We start from the raw sequence: 19,330 nt of genomic DNA, 5'->3' as shown, positions 1-19,330 counted from the left end.
TTTGGATGCAAGCCAATTTCCATATGGCTCCATCGCTCATACTCTTAGCCTCCACGTAAAGCTAGTGTTCAATAAGTGATAGTCATTATCACTAAAAACCACCAATGAAACGAGAGATGCAGTTGCTGCTGGAATACTGAGACTGCACCCCAGCTTTTCTTTGAATCACAAAGCAAGTACAAAATAACTCGGACACGGTACTTGGCGTTTAGTTAGTACAGCAAACAATTAAGCCATTTCCCTAAGGCATCTGTGTTTCTCTTGAAGAACATATCTTTCTTCTCCAAATTGGGGACAACTCAGACTTCAGCGCCTGGTCGTAAGTTCGCAAACATGTGCAAAATGAATTAGGTATTGTTTGAAAAACCTAATAATCTAATTCAAAGACTTTTATTCATTAATAAAAAGATATTGTATGGTACACTTAAAAATGGTTAAAATGGCAAACTTTGTTATATATATATCCTACAATAATACAATTTTAAAAAAGAAATTGTCCCTTTAAGTAAAAAATAAATAAATGAAATCTGATTTGAAATTTTTTGAAATTAATGTGTTCAGCATTTACCTTAAAAGGAAATATTAGAGTTTTTAGGCCAAATAAGTTAGACATGAACATAAAACTTAGGATGATCTTTAAGGATAAACATCAGTCGCCACTTTGGGAGAAAAAGAAAAATGTTCATATGCACATGTTCAATCAAAAAGTTATTTATTACCCTATTGACATATCACCTTGAGCCACCTGGAGTAAAGGCACAAGACTAAAAAAAAAAAAAAAAAGACAAGGAAAAGAAATAGGATCAACATTAGATCTTCATTTTTTCTTCTAGGTAGGATTTTTTCAACAGGCACTACCATTTAATCAGGAACCTGGGTAGTACAAATAGTTAACACACTGAGCTGCTGACCAAAAGGTTGGAGGTTCAAGTCCACTCAGCAGTGCCTTGGAAAAAAGACCTGAAAATCTACTTCCGAAAAATGAGCCATTGAAAACCCTATGGAGCACAGTTCTACTCTGACACACACAGGGTCACCATGAGTTGTAATCAACTAGATGGCAACACATTACTGCAATCAACCCATATACCAGAAACCCGGGGGTCTCCCTTGAGGCCCCCAACCCCCAGATTCAATCCATCCCAAATCCATTTCATGGCTCCTAAATCTTGCTCACATCCGCCCACTTCTCCCCACACTAGCACTCTAGTCCTCGTGAGTTCGAATTGCCAACCTTTCAGTGAGCAGCCGAGCTCTTAACCACTGCGCCACCAGGGCTCCACTCTAGTCCTAGATGCTACCATCTTGTGCCTGGACCACTGCAGTACTCTCTCTGGCCTCCTCACCCCTGCTGCTTCCCCTGGTCTCATCCGTCTTGCACAATGCAGCCAAAGGAATCACTTCCAAACACAAGTCTCACGACGATTCCACCCAGATGAAAACCCCTCCAAGATCTACGTGGCCCTTACTGCAGCTGGCTCTCCTCCTTGTTCTCTGTGCTGGCCACGCTGGCCTGCTTCTGCCTCCTCCAGGGTCCCATGGTCCTTCTTACTAGAGGGACTTTGCACATGCTGTTCCTCCTGCCTGCAACAGTCTTCCCAGCCCTCTTTAATCACTCAATGCCTATTGGTCCTTAAGGACTTAGTTCAGTAGTTACTCCAGGATGAAGCCTTCTCTATCCACCATCCCAACCATACCGGTCAAATCCATCACAGCCCTTCTCACAGCTCCTTCTCACAGGAGTGCAGCCCTCCCCTTTGTAACACTCATAGGCCGAGTCTTCCCTTTGTCGAGTGTCCCTCCAATTAGACATAAGCTCCATGATGGTAGGACCACCCAAGTCACCTACAAGTTCTATAAATTCTATTTCCAAGATGCAGCTTCAGTATGTCAACACCTCTCCATCTCTACCCTAAGTCCAGAGCACTCTCGAGTGGCGGCAGCAGCCTCCCAAACATCCCCACACCCACCCGTCCTCCTTCGATCCACTCACCACGCAGCAGTCAAAGCACACTGCTCCCCAGCTTAACACTCTTCAGTGGCTTCCAGCTGCAGTTATAACAAGGCATGAGCTTGTCAACGGGTTCCACAAGGCTTTGCATTACATAATCCCCCCCTAAAAAAAAAAACAAACCTGTTGCCGTCGAGTCGATTCCGACTCATAGCAACCCTACAGAAGAGTAGAACTGCCCGATAGGGTGTCCAAGGAGCAGCTGGTGGATTCGAAGGGCCGACCTTTTGGTTAGCAGCCAAGCTCTTAACCCTGTGCCACCAGGGCTCCTTGCACTACATGGCCCCTGCCAGCTCTCCAGCTTTGGTCCCCTCCTGTCCCCATATCCCTAGGCACCAGCTACCATGGCCATCTTCTCCTTCCATAAACAGCAAGCTCTTTCCCATCTCAGGGCCCTCGAACACCCAGTTTCCAATGCCTGAATCACATGTCCCACCATTAGGTGTTTCTTTCCTCCTCTTCCTCAGAAAGGCCCTGCCCGACCACCTTAACAGACATTCACAGACCCCAATGATTCCCGCCAAGAGTCCATTTCAGGATTTATTTTATTTGTAGGTTGTCTTTGTTGTTGTCATCTCGCCTGTCTCCCGCACTTGATACTCCGGTCTACAGCGGGCAGGGATCTCATCTCGGTTTCCTCCCATACCTGCAGAGCTGGCACAAGCAGAAGGCTTTTAACAAGTCAGTGTGAAGACTTGAAAAGGTTGCACTACAATGTGCTGAGACTTTCAAACAGGAGGAGATGTACAGTGTTTTGGGCACAGATGAGGGAACAGATACGCCCAACAGAGGAGGCAGGAATCAAGGAAAGCTGTGTGAAAGGAGCTCGTCTAAGCTGAGTTCAGAACAAGGAGACTTGCGTTTGCTGTGGAGTTGATTCCGACTCATGGCTATACCCCACGCGTGTCAGAGTAGAACTGTGCTCCACAGGATTATCAGTGGCTGATTTTTCAGAAGTAGATGGCCAGGCCTTTCTTCCGAGGCATCTGAGTCAGCTCAAACTGCCAACCTTTTGGTTAATAGCCGCGCATGTTAACCGTTTGCACCACCCAGTGACTCCAGAACAAGTTCACCATGTAGTCAGTGTGGCCATGTGGGGCAGGAGACGAGTGAAGCTAGTTAATTCAAACCAAAAATGGTTATGTATGGTGCCTCAAACCTGAATTACCTGGGCTCTTGGCAGAGTCAAGAGACAGCATCCATTGATCTGTGCTAGAATAAATGTTTGGAAGCAAAATATAAATATTTCCTTGAACACTAGCCACTGTTTACAGCTTTCAGAAGATACAATAAAGCTCAAGACACAGGAGGCTCTGTCTGCTTAGCTTGTTCCTGAATATGCGCCTGCATCCGACTACCTGCAGGGCTGGGCCCCACCTCCAGGGTTTCTGACTTAGTAGGTCTGGGATGAGTCCTGAGAATTTGTACTGCTAACAAGTTGCCAGGTGAACTCAACAAAAACAGAATTACTGAATACAAAATTTAGATTTTTTTCCCCCAAAATTCCATGGTGCCACAGCCACCTACATACCACTCCTCCCTATCCCTGTTTAGATTCTGCACTGGGTTTCTGTCTATTCCCACTGGCCAGGGAGAGGAAGGCTGGGTACATCTGGGTAGAGAACTGGATCCCAGCTGTAACTCTTGAGCCATCACCCCAAGAACAAAAGCAAAGAGCTGTGGAGGTCGTGACCCAAAGGACCCGAGGGACTACAGGCAGTGATGCTGCAGAGGAGTGTGTCCTGTTTGCATAAGGTTGCTGAGCTCCCACTTTGAGTGAAAAGGTAATGCGTCACAGGCTAGTAATAGTCTTAGGCGCCGGTGTTCAGCCCTCAACTTTCCCCGGGACTCTTCCACCAGCTTCCTCACTAATATCCCTCCCTTAGGAAGAAATTTTCAGGGGCCCATGAACCCCCTTGTGGTGCGGTGAATTTCTTAATATGGCCCTTCTAGCCATTCATGGTCTTGTGATTCCTATAAAATGACTGGATGGGACTATGCAAATAAAGTGCTTGTGGCCCATCAAGGGGGATTGGACAGCCTGCTAATAATGCAAATAAGGTGCATGGAACCCTTGTGTGGGTGGGACCATGCAATTAAGGTATATGGAACCTTAATGATGGGATTGCTTAGTTTTGCCATCCCACTAGGCTTAAAATGAGCATCCCAGAGGCAAAAAGGGAGGCCTCACTGCCACCAAGAGACAGGAACCAAGCACGTCCTTTGGAGCTGGGATCCCTAAGCTGAGAACCTCCTAGACTCAAGAGACAGAGAGAGCTATAACACCAGAGATGACGAGAAATAGTGGCAGAGAAATGGTGGCCGCAGAACCAGGAGATTGGCATGAGACAGCATGGTGGGCTTCCCAGCACAGAGAGCAAGGCCTTCAGGCAGGAGGCTTGCTATTGGAATGGGGTGCCTCCAGGCACTTGGCGGAGCTAGGTTTGCTAACCCACAGAGCAAGACAGCTGAGCTCCTTCAGGCCGAAGCTTACTGGCAGAGCGGGGTGCCTACGGCCACTTACTGGCAGAACTAAAGAGCTTTGTAACACCTGCCCAAGCAGAGCAGAGGTGAGAGCGAGGGCCAAGGGGCTGAGAGAGGGGCCTGCCTGCGAGCATTGCCAAGAAACTGTCCTGAACGAAGAACTGTATCCTGAGTCATTCCTGATCCTGAACTGTATGTAACCTGTTGTGATAGTTAAGGTTGTGTGTCAACTTGGCTGGACCATGATTCTCAGTGGTTAGGCAGTTATATGTAATGATATAATTCGGCAGTTATGTAATGATGTAATTTGGCAGTTATGTAATGATGTAGTCATCCTCCATGATGTGATTTGATGTGATCAGCCAATCAGCTGTAAGGGGAGCTTCTTCAGGGGTGTGGCATGCATCCAATATATATACGGATGTTCTGACAAAGCTTGCTTGCTTCCTCTGGATCCTGCACCCAGCTCATCATCATGTCACCTCAGGTTCTTGGGATTCGTTGGCCTCCACAGTCTGTGAGCCAGCAGCCTGCCGTCTTACCTGCTAATCTTGGATTCATCAGCCTCTGCAGCCTATAAGCCAGTGGCCTGCCATCTGACCTGTCAATCTCGGATTTGTCAGCCCCTGCACCTACGTGAGTCAGGAGAAGCCACCAGACTAACACCTGACACATGGACTTGGGACTTGCCAGTCTCTACAACCCCAAGAGCCATTTCCTTGAGATAAATCAATCTCTCTATGTATGTATACGTATGTTGCATACATATATACATATACACTTCACTGGTTTTGCTTCTCTAGAGAACCCAGCCTGAGACACCTGTTACTTCCCTAATAAACCCCGTAACTGTAAGTATGGTTTGAGTTCTACGTGGCCACTGCCATGAATTATCAGACCCAGCAGAAAAGTAGAGAGTGCCGTGGGAGGGAAGGCTAGTGTCAGGACTGGTAAAAAGGTTGGAGAGAGGAGGTATGTCTGACCTCCACCCTCATGGGAGTCAGCCTTGGGCTGTGAAGTTAGATGAGGAGTCCAATGCCGCCGCCATGCCATTTTCACACCCCTGAAACTTTTATAATTCTGCATGTGTAAAAGCACACGAGCCCCATAAAACTGTATTAAAATTTTGGATGTGCACAAGTTGTTTTCCTGAAGAGACATCTAGGGTGCTGAAAGGGTTCAAAAGCAAACAAAACACTGCTCTGGGCTCCTTCCTCCAATCCAACCTGCCTCCAGCTTCCTAACTTCCAGCTCTGTTCATACCTGTCCCTGCTCAAAAGCTTCCCTCCTTCCTCTGAAACTAAGCTCACCTCCTTGACTGAGCAACCCACATGGTTCGCCATCATGCGCCCACCATGGCGGCCTGTGTGAAGCCTCCCTCACTCCCCTGCAGCCTGTGAAGTCACAGCCGACTGCAGGCCCAGCTCAAATGCCATCTCCAGCAAAGCCTGCCTGCTCCCACTCCCAGCAGGAACGGTGGCTCCAGGGCTCTCCTGCTACCCTGGAGCCCACCTGTCTCAGGCTATAATTCTCCTTCTCTCTGGAGGGCAGTGCTGGCCCCCACTCACCTGCAAACAACCCAGCCACCCTCCCTGGCACCCAGAAGCACATGAAGAATTGATGGAGAAGTCGCTGCTAGCTCAATACCAAACAGGCTATACCTGAAAGACCCTGATAAAGCCCCAGCTTTGTGTAACCAGGGGTCCAGAAAGGAGGTGGGGGCCACATGCAGAGGAGCCTGGGAATAGGGAGGTGCACAGTGGGTGAAAGGTGAGGCCAAGTCACTTGAGTAGCACAGGACTTCACATGTCAGTGGCCCATTGGCCCCGCAGGTCCCCTGAGGGGCCCTCACGCTCAGGGAGAGGGCTTCCTGCTCAGAAATGGATGCCTAGCCTGCAGCGCACAGACCACAGAATGAGGGCCATGGCTTCCGCAAAGTGAGCAAGCCAAGGCATGCCTTCCAGAATTGTATTCAGACGTACGCCCTGATGGGGGCTGCAGAGCTCCTCCAGGTAGGCATGGTCTTCCATGTGCTTGTGTGTGGGCAAGACTGCACTCACTCTTAACCTCAGGGCGTTGCTGCTCTAAAGGTACAGTGATGAGCACGTGCATCCACCCCTCCTTGCTTCCGTCTCCCCAGCCCTTTATTTTGGCAGTGGAAACAGTCAAGACTCCAGTCTGTATTGGGGTGAAACGCAATACCTAACGGAGTACTATTCTCCTTCATTACTGTGAAATTAAAACAGTGCAGTACATTATCTGTCCAGTGTAACAGAGCATTAGCTCCACCAGGCAAACAGCCCTGCTCCCTGATGACTTCAGCAGACCTTGTCAAGCTTCTTAACTGCTTCCTGACAGGACAACACAGGGTGCAGAGCAATGTAGAGAGAAATGCACCCCTAAGGGTCTGTCACAGATTGAACTGCATTCCCCAAAAATATGTGTACCAATTTGGCTAGGCCATGATTCCCAGTATTGTGTGATTGTCCACCATTTTGTGATCTGATGTGATTTTCCTATGTGTTGTAAATCCGAACTCTATGATGTTCATGAGGCGGGACTGGAGACAGTTATGTTAATGAGGCGGGCTCAATCTGTAAGATTAGGTTGTGTAGTAAGCCAATCTCTTTTTAGATATAAAAGAGAGAAGCACACAGAGAAAGATGGGGACCTCATACCACCAAGAAACAAGAGCCAGGAGAAGAGTGTGTCCTTTGGACCTGAGATCCCTGTGCTGAGAAGCTCCTTGACCAGGGGAAGATTGATAACAAGGACCTTCCCTCAGAGCCAGCAGAGACAGAAAGCATTCCCCTGGAGCTGATGCCCTGAATTTGGACTTCTAGCCTCCTAGACTGTAAGAGAACACACTTCTCTTCGTTAAAGCCATCCACTTGTGGTATTTCTGTTATAGTAGCCCTTGATAACTAAGACAGGGCCCAACAATCTGCTAGGTGCTTAATGCTACATTCTTGCTTTGTAACACCCCCAAAAGGTAGAATGGGGACTTGTATCCCCATTTTACAGCTGAGGAAACTGAGACTCAGAGGGGTTAAACAAGTTTCCCAAAAGGTGACACCAAGTGGCAGAGCAGTCTGACTCAAAGCCAGTCTTTCCACTCTTGAACCTGGAGTGCGGGAAAGGTGGGAGGGCCCAGTTCGTGTGGCAAGCACTGACACCAAACTATTATTTAGAGAAAGTCATCGTTACTGAGAAAATTTTCCATGACTAGGGCCCCAAACCAGGGCTCTGTTGGCCTGCACCAGAGGTTATCATGTGAAAATCAGCATCCCCACTGGATGAGAAGTCCTTGGCTGGCCAAAACTATAGCACAATCTTTCTCTGTACTTTAAAATACTGACCTCGATTGACTCCAGCCCATAGGTCTGAAATGGACAAGGCCCGAGCATTTTTGTTCTTTTGAGGTTCCAAATACACCAAGTGGAAGATTGGGGTGGGAAGGAGAATAAAAGTTTGCAGCGCTTTTCAGAGCACCTTTTAACCTCAGAGAAAAAAAATGTTCAAGTGTTTTTATCAGCAGAATAGAGCTCTTTGTTTTTCTTGAATGATACGGTAGAATTTGTGTGTGTTGGTTTGTTTTAAAACATTCCATGTAGAATTAGGAAATGTAGGTTTCAAAATTCCAGCTCTGCCACGTACATAGTACATGACTTTGGATGAGTCACTTCATGGTCTAGACTTTGTGATCTATAAAAGAACCACCACACCACCTTTTAGAAATGCCTTGATAAAATTATATGAAACCATTTTGTAAACTGTAAAGCACTAAGCAAATAGGTAGAACCTATAATATTATTGGAGTCCCTGGGTGGTGCAAACAGTTTACACCCTTAGCTGCTAAATGAAAGGTTGGAGGTTCATGTTCACCCAGAGGTGCCTCGGAATAAAGGCCTGGCAATCTACTTCTGAAAATTCAGCCATTGAAAACCTTACAGAGAACGGTTCTACCCTGACACACCTGGGGTCACCATGAGTTGACGTAGCTACAACAGCAACTGATATACTATTATCACATGTTAGTTTTGTGATAGATAAATTGAATCTCCCAACTACTCACATAATTACCTTAACCATTTGTAATCTTATCTTCCTTCTTCACTATTCCCCGCTGCGGTGTAACGAATTACTTAATATGGCCTTTCTACCAATGGTCTTATAACTCCCACAGAAGTGATCGGGCGGGACTACGTGATAGGGTAATTGTGGCCCACCAAAGGGACTGATCAGTTTTACCATCCCATTGGGTTTGAAATGAGCCACCCCAGAGGCAGGAGACAGAAGACCCCACCACCACCAAGGAAGAACAGCCAGGAGCCAGCACATCCTTTGGACCTGGGATGCCTGCACTGAGAAGCTCCTGGAAGCAGGAGACAGAGAGAGAGAGAGAGAGAGATAACCCTGAAGATGGTGAGAAGTGGTGGCAGGAGAGATCTGGCAGGAAAGACTCAGCAGGAGATGGCACAGTGGGTTTCCCGGCCCACAGAGCGAGAGAGCTGAGTGCCTTTGGGCAGAGACTGAGGGCCAGGGAGAGGCGTGCCTTTGAGCACAGCTGGGAAGTGGCTATTCTGATGGAAGAACTGTATCCTTGAGTGTTCCTGAACCTGAACTGTAACCTGTTACTTCCCTAATAAACCCCATAATCCTAAGTATGGTCTGTGAGTTCTGTGTAGCCACTGCAGTGAATTACTGAACCTGGCAGAAAGGTAGAGAGTGCTGGAGGGACAGTTAGTGTCAGAATTAGTAAAGATGGCGGAGAGAGGAGGCTTGTCTGGCCTCCACCTCATGGGAGTCAGCCTTGTGCTGTTGATCTTGGTTCTTCTTCCCCCTTGTGGAGTTGGAGGAGGTCAGACACCGTCCCCATGCTGTTTTTACAACCCCCAAAAGCAAAATTTATTCAACGCAGTAAAGCATAACAATTCATCAAGAACCATCTATCAACATCAAATCAACCATTTGTCCCCTAACATGCCAATTTTTGTTCTTAAGCAAAAAACTTCATAGACACTGTCCTCTACTCCCTTGTATTCTTTCTCTCCTTCTCCTAAAACCGTCAAAGGAGGCATTTCACTTTATAAATAACTGGATCAGTGAGTAAAGTGCTTTAAAATAAAAATCAACGTTCCAGGCGTGAAGACGTCTTTGGCATTCTCGAATACCTTATTGGTGTCTTGTTAAATAGTTTGTCATCTATTTATCGTGAAATTTAATTTAGGTTTAAGTATACTCTGGCCTTTAAATCAGAGCCATTTTATGCATACATCATTACAATATTCCAAGCCCTAAACTGCTAGCATTTGCATGTTCTGCTTGGTAAGCTTTTGTCTTTGTGACTAAAAGTGCAGCAATAAACCCCAAACCACATTAATGATAACCTTGTTAAATATAAACTGGTGTGCAATTATCTAAACTGCTAACACAAACAATGAAGAGGAAAAAAACCAGGAAACCCTGATTGATTATATGTTCTTGGAGGCTTTTAAAAACCAAACAAAAATAAAAATACAATCTTACACAGCTTGTAAAAAAAGAGTACTAGCTAATGGTTTTATGATTCCTGCACATGAAGCTAAATGGTCTGTTGGAGCCCCCACAGAGTCTGTGAAAAGTCTGGTTTTTAAACTGCACAAAGGCTGAAGCTTGAGGGGGTCAGATATTTTTTGAGGTGGAAAATAGGTGGTGGTGACCTTCAGGGAAATTCACATCATTATGCTAAGCAACAGATTCTTATAAAAACTTCTGGTTTATAAAACTCTCCTTCTGACAGGACTTTTTGCACAGCCCTCGAGGGGAAAATGGAACAGAAAGATGTGTGCTATAGACAGCATGTGCTCATAAACCAGCTCTCTGGAAAAAGGTAAGAAAGAAAAGGCCCTGACTTGTAGCTTTGGCTGATTTCCCTGGTGTAAACATGACCACCACTGCCACTTCAGGTAACCAAGCAGCTCACAGATGCCTGACTGTTTAAGCCCACAGGAGCTGGTGACAGCACACCACTGGGTCTAGCACAAGCCCAGCTCAGAACACAGGGAAGCCAAGGTCCCACTTTTACCTCTTGCTCCCAGCAACATGGCCTTAAGCAAGTTTCTTAACCTCTCCCAGCCTCAGTCTCCTAAGCTCTAAAACGAATATAATCCCCATTTCACAGGACTGCTGGTCAAATTAAACAAAGTAATACTCATAAAGTCCAGGTACTTAGAACTCTAAACACGTCACCTCCCCTGCCTGGGAGAAGCAGGCATGGATGGGGTGTGGTGAGGGGTGTGCCTACACAACCTGCCTCACTTTACCCACGACAGGGACATAAATATTCAAGTCCAAGGTTGTCTGGTTGCGATGGTGATGACAGTGAGAAAGGAGGTGGTGAAGAAGGGGAACAGAAGTAAGGTTGCAGTGATGGCTAGGCACCAGGCCAAGGGCTGCCTGGCATGAAATACAAGGAATTTACGACTGACAGGGTCAGATGTGGGGTTCTCAAAGGTCCCTCTGGGGGGAAAGGGTTAGCAGACCAAACAGAAGCTTGGAGCCTTTCAGAAGACCACTGCATCATCCAGGGCAGGGACCAAGGCATGAACAATGAGGACTGGCAGGAAGGGACCAAGGAGACTCGTGCACACCTCCTGGGTACAGAGCACTGGGCTACAGCAGGGGTCGGCACACTTTCTCTGTAAAGATCCACACAGTAAATCATTTAGGCTTTGCAGGCCGTGTGGTCTCTGCTGCAATGACTTAACTCTGCCAGAACACAGCCAACAATAAACACATAAATGAGTGGGAGTGGCTGTGTTCCAATAAAGTTTTATTTATAAAAACAGCCAGTGGGCCAGATTTGGCCCACAGGCCATCGTTTGCTGACCTCTGGGCTGGGGGAAAGGGTGATGCTGAGAACTTACACAGATGGTCCTGGGGCCCTGTCTACAAAGGAAGCACGCCCAGGAAGCAGGTATCATTATTATTCCCATCTCATGGATGAGAACCTAGTTACAGAGCAAGTGGCAGAACCAGGGCTACAAACCCAGTACTTTGGGATGCCAGGCTCATGCTCCTATTCCATTGTGTTCTAAACATCACCAGGTACAGAAAGTACCAGATGAGTAAGAGAGGCAACTGAGCTTACAGGAATTTAGAGGTGGACGAGAAGAGAGAAGCACAGGCAGGCACTGGCAGGACTTAATTGCACAGCCATAAGAATCCCTGATGACCTGGACTGTGCTCAGGTTCCTCATGCACACAGGTCCTCCCTGGGGAACAGAAGGGCGGAAACCAAAATAAGGAAAATCACAGTTAGCAGTGGCCTTAGAGGTCATTTAGACCAACTTCTGCCCATTCTGCTGAAGCCAATTTAACAAGCACAGCAAGGAGAGGTATGTAAGGGCCAGACTGCCAGGGTTCAAACTCAGCTCCCACTTCCCAGCCAAGTACTCTGGGTAGTTACTTAACCCTTTGGGGATGATGGTAGCAGTACCTGTCTCACGTTGTCATTGTCAGCTGCCATCGGTTCAGCCCCTGACTCATGGCAATCCCACACACAAAAGAATGAAATACTGCCTGGTCCTCATACCCATGATCGACAGCGGATCAGACGGCTGTGAGCCACAGGGTTTTCGTTGGTTCATTTTCAGAAGCAGATCACCAGGCCTTTCTTCCTAGTCTGTTTTAGTCCAGAGGCTCCACTGAAACCAGTTCAGCATCATAGCAGCACATAAGCCTCCGCTGATAGATAGGTGGTAGCTGTGCATGAGGTGCACTGGCCGGGAATCAAACTGGGTCTTGCACGTGGAGGGTGAGAATTCTACTACTGAACCAGGAATGTCTCATACTTGTCTCAGGATTATTATAAATACAAACTCATTCAAGGCCATAAAGTGCTTAGAATAATGCCTGGCACATAGTGGGCATAAGTGCTTGTTAAATAAAAACTACTATGTCCATGGTAGTATGCCAGGCGCCGTGAGGGGTGGTATGAAGTGTCCCTGCCCTGGTGAGGGCTCAGAAAATGCGTTCACCTCCAACACAGCCCTCACCATGCTGTAATTCGTTGCCTATTATTTACATCTCCCAACACAGACAAGGACCACGCTTTATGTCTGTATCTCCTGTGCCCTGCGCAGCAGTGCCTCGGAATTGATATTAATTATGTTCAACGTTTATAGAACGAATAAATGATATGAGGCATTAAGTCCCAATACTAGAATTTCCTCTACTACATACCTGACAAATAACAAAGCACCTAAGGTCACTCCATGCCAGCTCTGTGACAGGAATTCCTGCCCCTCTGTGTTGTTTCAAAAACCAAAAACCAAACCCACTACAATCCACTCGAATTTCGACTCACAGCAACCCTCCAGGACAGAGTAGAACTGCCCCATAGGGTCTCCAAGGCTGTAAATCTTTACGGAAGCAGACTGTTACATCTTTCTCCCACGTAGCGGCTGGCAGGTTTGAACTGCTGACCTGTGTTGGTAGGGGGCTGAAATCACAAGTGCTTTGTCAACTCCAAGGTCCTTTAGAAACAGGTTACTGCAGGTCATGCCTGCAATGGCAGTGGTGGTGACCCCCTAGAGCCGTCGGTTGTGACACTTTCAGCAGTTGTGACACCTTAGCTGCCAGAAAGAGGACTGCTGAGGTCATTTTCAAGTTCTCCCTTACACCAAGGGAATCCTTCATTCCTTCGTCCACGTTCTGCCAGATGGAGACACAAGAACAAGCTTAACCTGCTTCCACGTCTACCTCTGAAGGGTGAGACTATCCAACTTCCCCACCTAAACGTGCCCCAGGCCTCCTCAGAAGACACTAGAATGCTACACCTGGAAGAGGCAGCAGCACTCACCTGTCCCAACCCTTCAATTCCATAAGGATGAGGCCCGGGGGGTGAAGAGACCCATCTAGGCTACACGCCATGGCAGGGGTAAGGGTGGAAGCTGAGATTCCCAAGTACGAGGTGGGCATTCCCTACCCCACATCACGTCCCATCACCTGGGCCCCCCTACCAATCCTTCCCATTCTGCTCCAAAGACCTCCTGCCCGTGGCCCCCTCCCCATCTGGTAACTCTCCTTCTGACGAGGGAAAAGATCCAGCACACGCAGCTCCCTCTGACAGCTGCTGGGGACACAGTGCAGAGCCATGTGCTGGCTTCCCCATCCTTCCTGGAGAGCAAAAGGTCACACTTGAACTGGCTGCCCCCGCTGGGCATTTGCCAGCAGTGAGCAGACTTCTGACTTATTTCCCCTTCTGAGCTGGCTCCCAACATGTCAGGCTTTGTGACTTCGAGGAGGGCGGTGGGAGAACCTTGGGCATGGGCCACTGGCCTCCACCCCTGGGAGAGACAGGGCCTAGGCCTTACCAGGGCCTGTGATGGCCTGGGGCTTCAGCTTTGGCTTCTACAATTCATGTTACTGTTAAAACGCTCCATAATAACTTGTATTTGCTTACTACCGAGAAGATGGAAGTCCTTCAGGACTTCTCAAATCCGGAAGGGTCAGGAGGTTACAGCCTGAGCACAAGAGGGTGGTGAGCTGACTGATGTCACACAGCAAGGCGGAGACAAAGTTAGGAAAGAACTCCAATCCCCCTCCCCTACTATGGCTGTCCACCTCCTGGTCCACTCATGTCTTTCTTTTTAGGAAAGAATGATACGGCAGTCATGGCACAAGCCAGTTTTTACCCAGCAGGCAATGCAGAGGGTAGGGTGTTTGAGCTCTGCCACTTACATGGCTTACTGGCCAAGTGACCTTGAGCAGCTTACTTAACATTGAACGCTACCTTCCTCAACCTTAAAATAGGAACAATAACAGTACCCCATAAAGCCTCGCTAGCCAAAGTGTGGTCTATTTGCCTCCGTGGGAACTTGTGAGAAATGTAGACTCACATCCCCCAGACCTACTAAATATGAATCTTCCTTTTAACAAGATCCCAAGTGATTCCAAGCACATTTAAATTTGAGAAGTCCTGATATAAAGCATTTATCACCTGCCCAGCACATAGTCAGCCCTCGGGATATGTAAATGCAGTTGTTGCTGTTATTAGAACTCACATCACAGCCACACTAGCATCTGAAAGGGCCCAAGCCACAGGCCAAGGCTCTCGGAGGACACAGACCCAAAAACCTTGAGTCCTTGCCCAGGCGCATACAGCTGTTGCGGTGGGACCAGGATTTGAACCCAAGACTCTGGACTCCTGGTTCAGGATTCTGCGCCACAATTCAGGATTCTGCACCACTCGCTTCCTTCCTTTTAAGGCCTGACTACTAGAGACGCCACACTAAGTCAGGTGCTCTAAGAGGCAAAACAACCATTCTATTTTAAAATAATACCTGGGGGCTGCAAGCACACCAGCCCCTTCCCCGTGACCCCTCCTGTCAGGCCTGAGAACACACATCTTTTCTTTCACCTGGGCCTGCAACTGGGCCGACCGCCGACTTCTTGGTGGCTGTCTACCACTCACCAGCTCTAGGAAGTGGAGTTACCTGGGGCTGCTGCCAGCGGCTGCCAGAGATGGAATTAAAGCAAAAGGAAGCCTTAAAACACATCTTGTAAATTTACAACCCCCTTCACCTATTAGCACCTCTGTGAAGCAGGCTTGCGGCCCACGCAGAGAATCAGGGCAGGGCATCAAGGTAGAAGGCATCTTTTTGGCTTCCCACCTCAACACCTCACCTCGGTCTAGGATCAGACCCCAGTGAGTTCACTACTCAGTGACGGGGACGTCCATGAGGCTGGGAGGACCACCAGGTCCACAGTCCTGGGTTCCTCAAATGTTCCAAAAGAATGAGACTGGTAAACAGCAGGAGTCCCTGGTTGGTGCAAACAGTTAACACACTTGGCCGCTAACCAAAAGGTAGGTGGTTTGGGCCACCCAGAGGCACCTCAGGGAAAAAAGGCCTGGAGACCTATTTCCAAAAAACCAACCATTAAAAACTCCATTGAGTACAGCTCTACTCAGACATGTGCACAGACATGGTGTAAAATCATTCAGTCGACTAATCATTCTACCCTGTGCCAAAGCCTGGGTGCAGAAATGTTCCTCCCTGTGGTATTTCAAAGTCTAAAGTCCAAGCAATAATTACGGCTGGTTTTACGAGTGCCCAGATGAGAGCAACAGAAAAGAAAGGGCTTCAAGAGTGCAGACCTGGAAATTGTGATCTCTACATACCCATAAAACCAAACCCAACCTATTGCTGTAGAGTCGGCTCCACCTCATAGTGACCCCGTGTGTTACAGAGTAGAACTGCTCCATAAAGTGTTCTTGGCTGTAATCTTCATGGAGGCAGATCACCAGACTTTTCTTCTGAGGTGTCTCTGGGTGGGTGCGAACCACCAAACTTTTGGTTAGTTGTCAAGCACCTAGGGACCCCTCACACCCACAACAAACCTAAAATGAGATCGTAAGTGCATTGAAAAGGTAGATTCAGGTTCACTGAAGCCATGATTCTCAAACTTTCATTTGTATACAAATCACAGGGCGGGGCAGTTCTTGTTAACTGCAGACTGGGACTGAAGTTGTCTAGGGTGGGTATGCCCAAGATTCTGCATTTCTAAGGAGCTGGTGGTGAAGCTGATGGTCCAGAGACCACACTTTTGAGTAGCAAGGTTCTGTCAGTTCCTTAAATAGCAAAAAAAAAAAAAAAGAAAAAAAAAAAAAAGCTAATCCCAGGAAAAGGAGCCCTGGTGGCACAGTGGTTAAGCTCTCAGCTGCAGGTTGGGGGTCGAACCCACCAGCTCCAGCAAGAGAAAGATGTGGCAGTCTGCTCCTGTAAAGATTACCGCCTTGGAAGCCCTATGGGGCAGTTCCACTCTGTCCTATAGGGTCACTATAAGTCCCAATCGACTCGACTCGACGGCATCAGGTTTGTTTTTTTGCTTTAATCCCAGGGAAGTATATTTTGATTTAAAAACAACTTCCCAGGAGCCCATCCATCAAGGAGCCTACAGAGCTACACAAGGCTACCAGGCTTTCTTGAACGGAGGCACACCAAGAAGGCTAATCGCACTCTTTAAACTGGCCTGGGGCTAGTTCACACGAGTTTGCACTCCAAATCACACTTGATCTAGGAAGGTTAAGGGTGCTCTTTAGTAATCAGAAAAGTAGCACACTTCTGACAAACCTCTTGGAAGCAGCACAGCATAGGAAACAAAGCATCCTAGGATATTTCAAGTTCATTGCCTCCACAAATCTGAAGGCAGCCTCTCTCACAGCCAAGTCCACTCTTCAAGCCTTTCTTAAATCCGTTTTACCCCCTCTATCTACATTAAATTTGATGTTGTTTCTGTTGACAGCTACAACAATAATAATAATAAAACCTATCAATTTGCCACATACAGATTATTCTGAAGTAGCGAGATTAATGTGACTGTCAGGTAAGGAAACATCTTGTATTGACTAACTGAAACAATGTGTGTGCGTGGAGGGGGGAAGATCAATAAAAATCTAAGAGATTCACGTTTATAGGACTAGAGATTACATTCTGGATATTGTTTGGATAAGAAATACTAACACACAAAATCCCCACTAGCCCCTGATCTGAGTTTCTTGGAGCAATGTGAGGTAATCTGATCTCCAGCTGCCTTTAGCAGGGTGAGCACATCTGTCCATCACCAGACACAGGCGAGCCTTCCACACTGGCTTAGAACAACATGTATGTTTATTACAATTCCTGTCATGACCCTCTTGACTAACTGGGCTTAGGCTCAAACTAGAGTCATTATCAGTCAGACTGTGATGTTGAGTATAACATCGGGCTGCCCAGAAACTGCTGAGTTTGCGCCACCTGCCCAGAAAGGAAGGGATTCCCCTCCTGTCCACACGCCCGCTAACAGGGAGACTAATGCGAAGATATGTGCTTTGTCAAGAAACGCCAGAGCCGACTGTCACCTGTGCCCAGCATGGAAAATTCACCATGTAGTTGCAGGCTGCCTCCCTGGCTCCACACCGGCCTGTGGCCCACGTGCACTCAGGCTGCAATGCTACAAACCATGATTTCATCCATTTGGGAAGAAATTAGACCAAGAGCAAACTTCTGGACCAGCGTGGCTTGTTCCCCATTTATACCTCGGGGGAGGAAGTTACATTTTCCCATAGGCCACTTTCTCACTTAGGCCAGAGTAAGCCTGAGCTCAGAGAGGCTGTAACAGAAGATGTTGTTCCCTCTCATCTGAAGCCTGCAAAATTTTGGCAAGGTCCCATCCCAGAAAGGAAAGCTGAGGCTCAAGCGGTTAAAATAATTGAGCCAGGGTGGAATCTATTCTCTAACTTCTAGAAGGCCTTATCAACAAGGGAAGGAACTCCCAGGTAAAAGGCCTGCCTGCTCCTCCTCCCCACTAGGGTCTACCCCATCTCCAGTCCCAATGCCCTACACAGACCTAACCCTGAGAGCCTTGAACATATGGTGACAACCTCTAGCTACTTCCCCAACAAAAAGCAAATGTCCAACATTTCATGATTTTGATAAAATCCTAATACCTGCAGGAAACACAAACTAGCAAGTACAAGCTTTTTAACTAACTCTACAAGATTCATCTTACAGTGAAGAAAAGAATCCTCATGCCCTATTTCCTCCTTGTCCCCCACCCCCAGGGCCTGGTTCATGGGAATGTAAAAGGGGCCACTTCTTAGGAAAGCAAAAGGAAAACGCCAACTGGTCCCGGGCCCCAGGAATGCTTTGAGCGCAGGCAAGAACTTCTCAGGAGAGATTCGCTGCGCACTGCTACAAGTTTAGGCTCTCACGCGCGCGCACAGCTGCAGGCCAGACCCGAGGCGGAGGCTCCGCAAGCCAACTGTACCCGCACTTGAGCCTGCCAAGTGTCGCACACCGTGGGGACAGCGTGTCTCTGGGTCTGCCCGGGGTTCTAGAAGTTCGTGATCTCCTCCTGGCAATGGGAGGTCTGGGGGCCGCTTTTTCGTGGGCTCCCACATTTCCAGGTCCTGACCCCCACTGCAGGAGCGTGGCGCTCCTGTTGTGCGAACGCCGGGCTCGTGCTCCCTACTTGTGCGGGGTCTACACACACGCGTGATCACCCATTCCCTGTGTACTCCCCCTCTTTCGCGTGCCCTCGTGGTTTGGAATCCCAGCCAGAAGCCCAGGCATCTGGCAGGGCGCGGGAAATCGGGAGCGACCTATGTCCCGCAGCAAAAGGAGCCGGCGGGAGGCTGGGCGCGCGTCCCATCCTGGATACTCACCGGGACCTCTGCAGCTGCTCGAAGGCGCTGGTGCTGCCCCCCTGACCCGGCTGCTCCAGGGCGCAGTAGTTCTGCGAGGTGGGCCTGGAGAAGGCGATGGGCAGAATTCCCTGAGTAAACGAGTTGAGGCGGCCCCGACTGCCGCTCCCAGTCCCGGGGGTCCCGGAGCCCAAGAAGGCGGCCGCCGGCACCTGCACGCTCGTAAAGGCATCGTCCTCCTCCTGATCGGTGCCCCCGGGCTCGTCGGGCAGCTGCGGCTGCTCGCCTGACGCCCGGCCCGCGCCGAGGAGGCTGGCGAACCCCCGGGCCGCCGCCGGGCCAGACACAGTCGCATAGACGCCCGGGGACAGGGGCGGCAGCAGCAAAGGCTGCGAGACGCAGGGGCCGGGTCCACCCGCAAACGTCGCCGCCGCGAGCGTGGTGCAGCCGCCGCGTTCGGCGGCGGCGAGCAGGCTGAGGCGGGTCCTCGCGCCGCAGACGCTGCCGCCGCCCGCCTTGACCGCGCCGCTCTCCTCGCCGCCGCCCCACTCCTCGTTCTGCAGCGGCGGCCGTCCGTCCAGCGAGATGTTGGTGAGGAAGGAGAGGGCAGCCTGGCGCCGCCGCGGGTCCACGCGCGGCTTCCTGGGGGGCTCCGGTGGCGGCGG

General features: G+C 48.8%; 1 protein-coding gene across 1 annotated transcript in view; it reads right to left on the bottom strand.

Moving 5' to 3' along the window:
* CABLES1 (Cdk5 and Abl enzyme substrate 1) overlaps window positions 1-19,330 on the bottom strand; it is a gene marked incomplete at its 5' end in the record, with an annotated part of 143,569 nt that extends 124,239 nt beyond the window's left edge. The window contains one exon of the mRNA XM_004387934.1: window positions 18,687-19,330. Within this exon, the coding sequence (XP_004387991.1) occupies window positions 18,687-19,330 (644 nt within the window). The remainder of the gene's footprint in view (window positions 1-18,686) is intronic.

The sequence above is a fragment of the Trichechus manatus genome, unplaced genomic scaffold (assembly GCF_000243295.1).
Source record: "Trichechus manatus latirostris isolate Lorelei unplaced genomic scaffold, TriManLat1.0 scaffold00199, whole genome shotgun sequence".
Lineage (NCBI taxonomy): Eukaryota > Metazoa > Chordata > Mammalia > Sirenia > Trichechidae > Trichechus > Trichechus manatus.
This window is presented reverse-complemented; position numbering and strand designations above follow the sequence as displayed.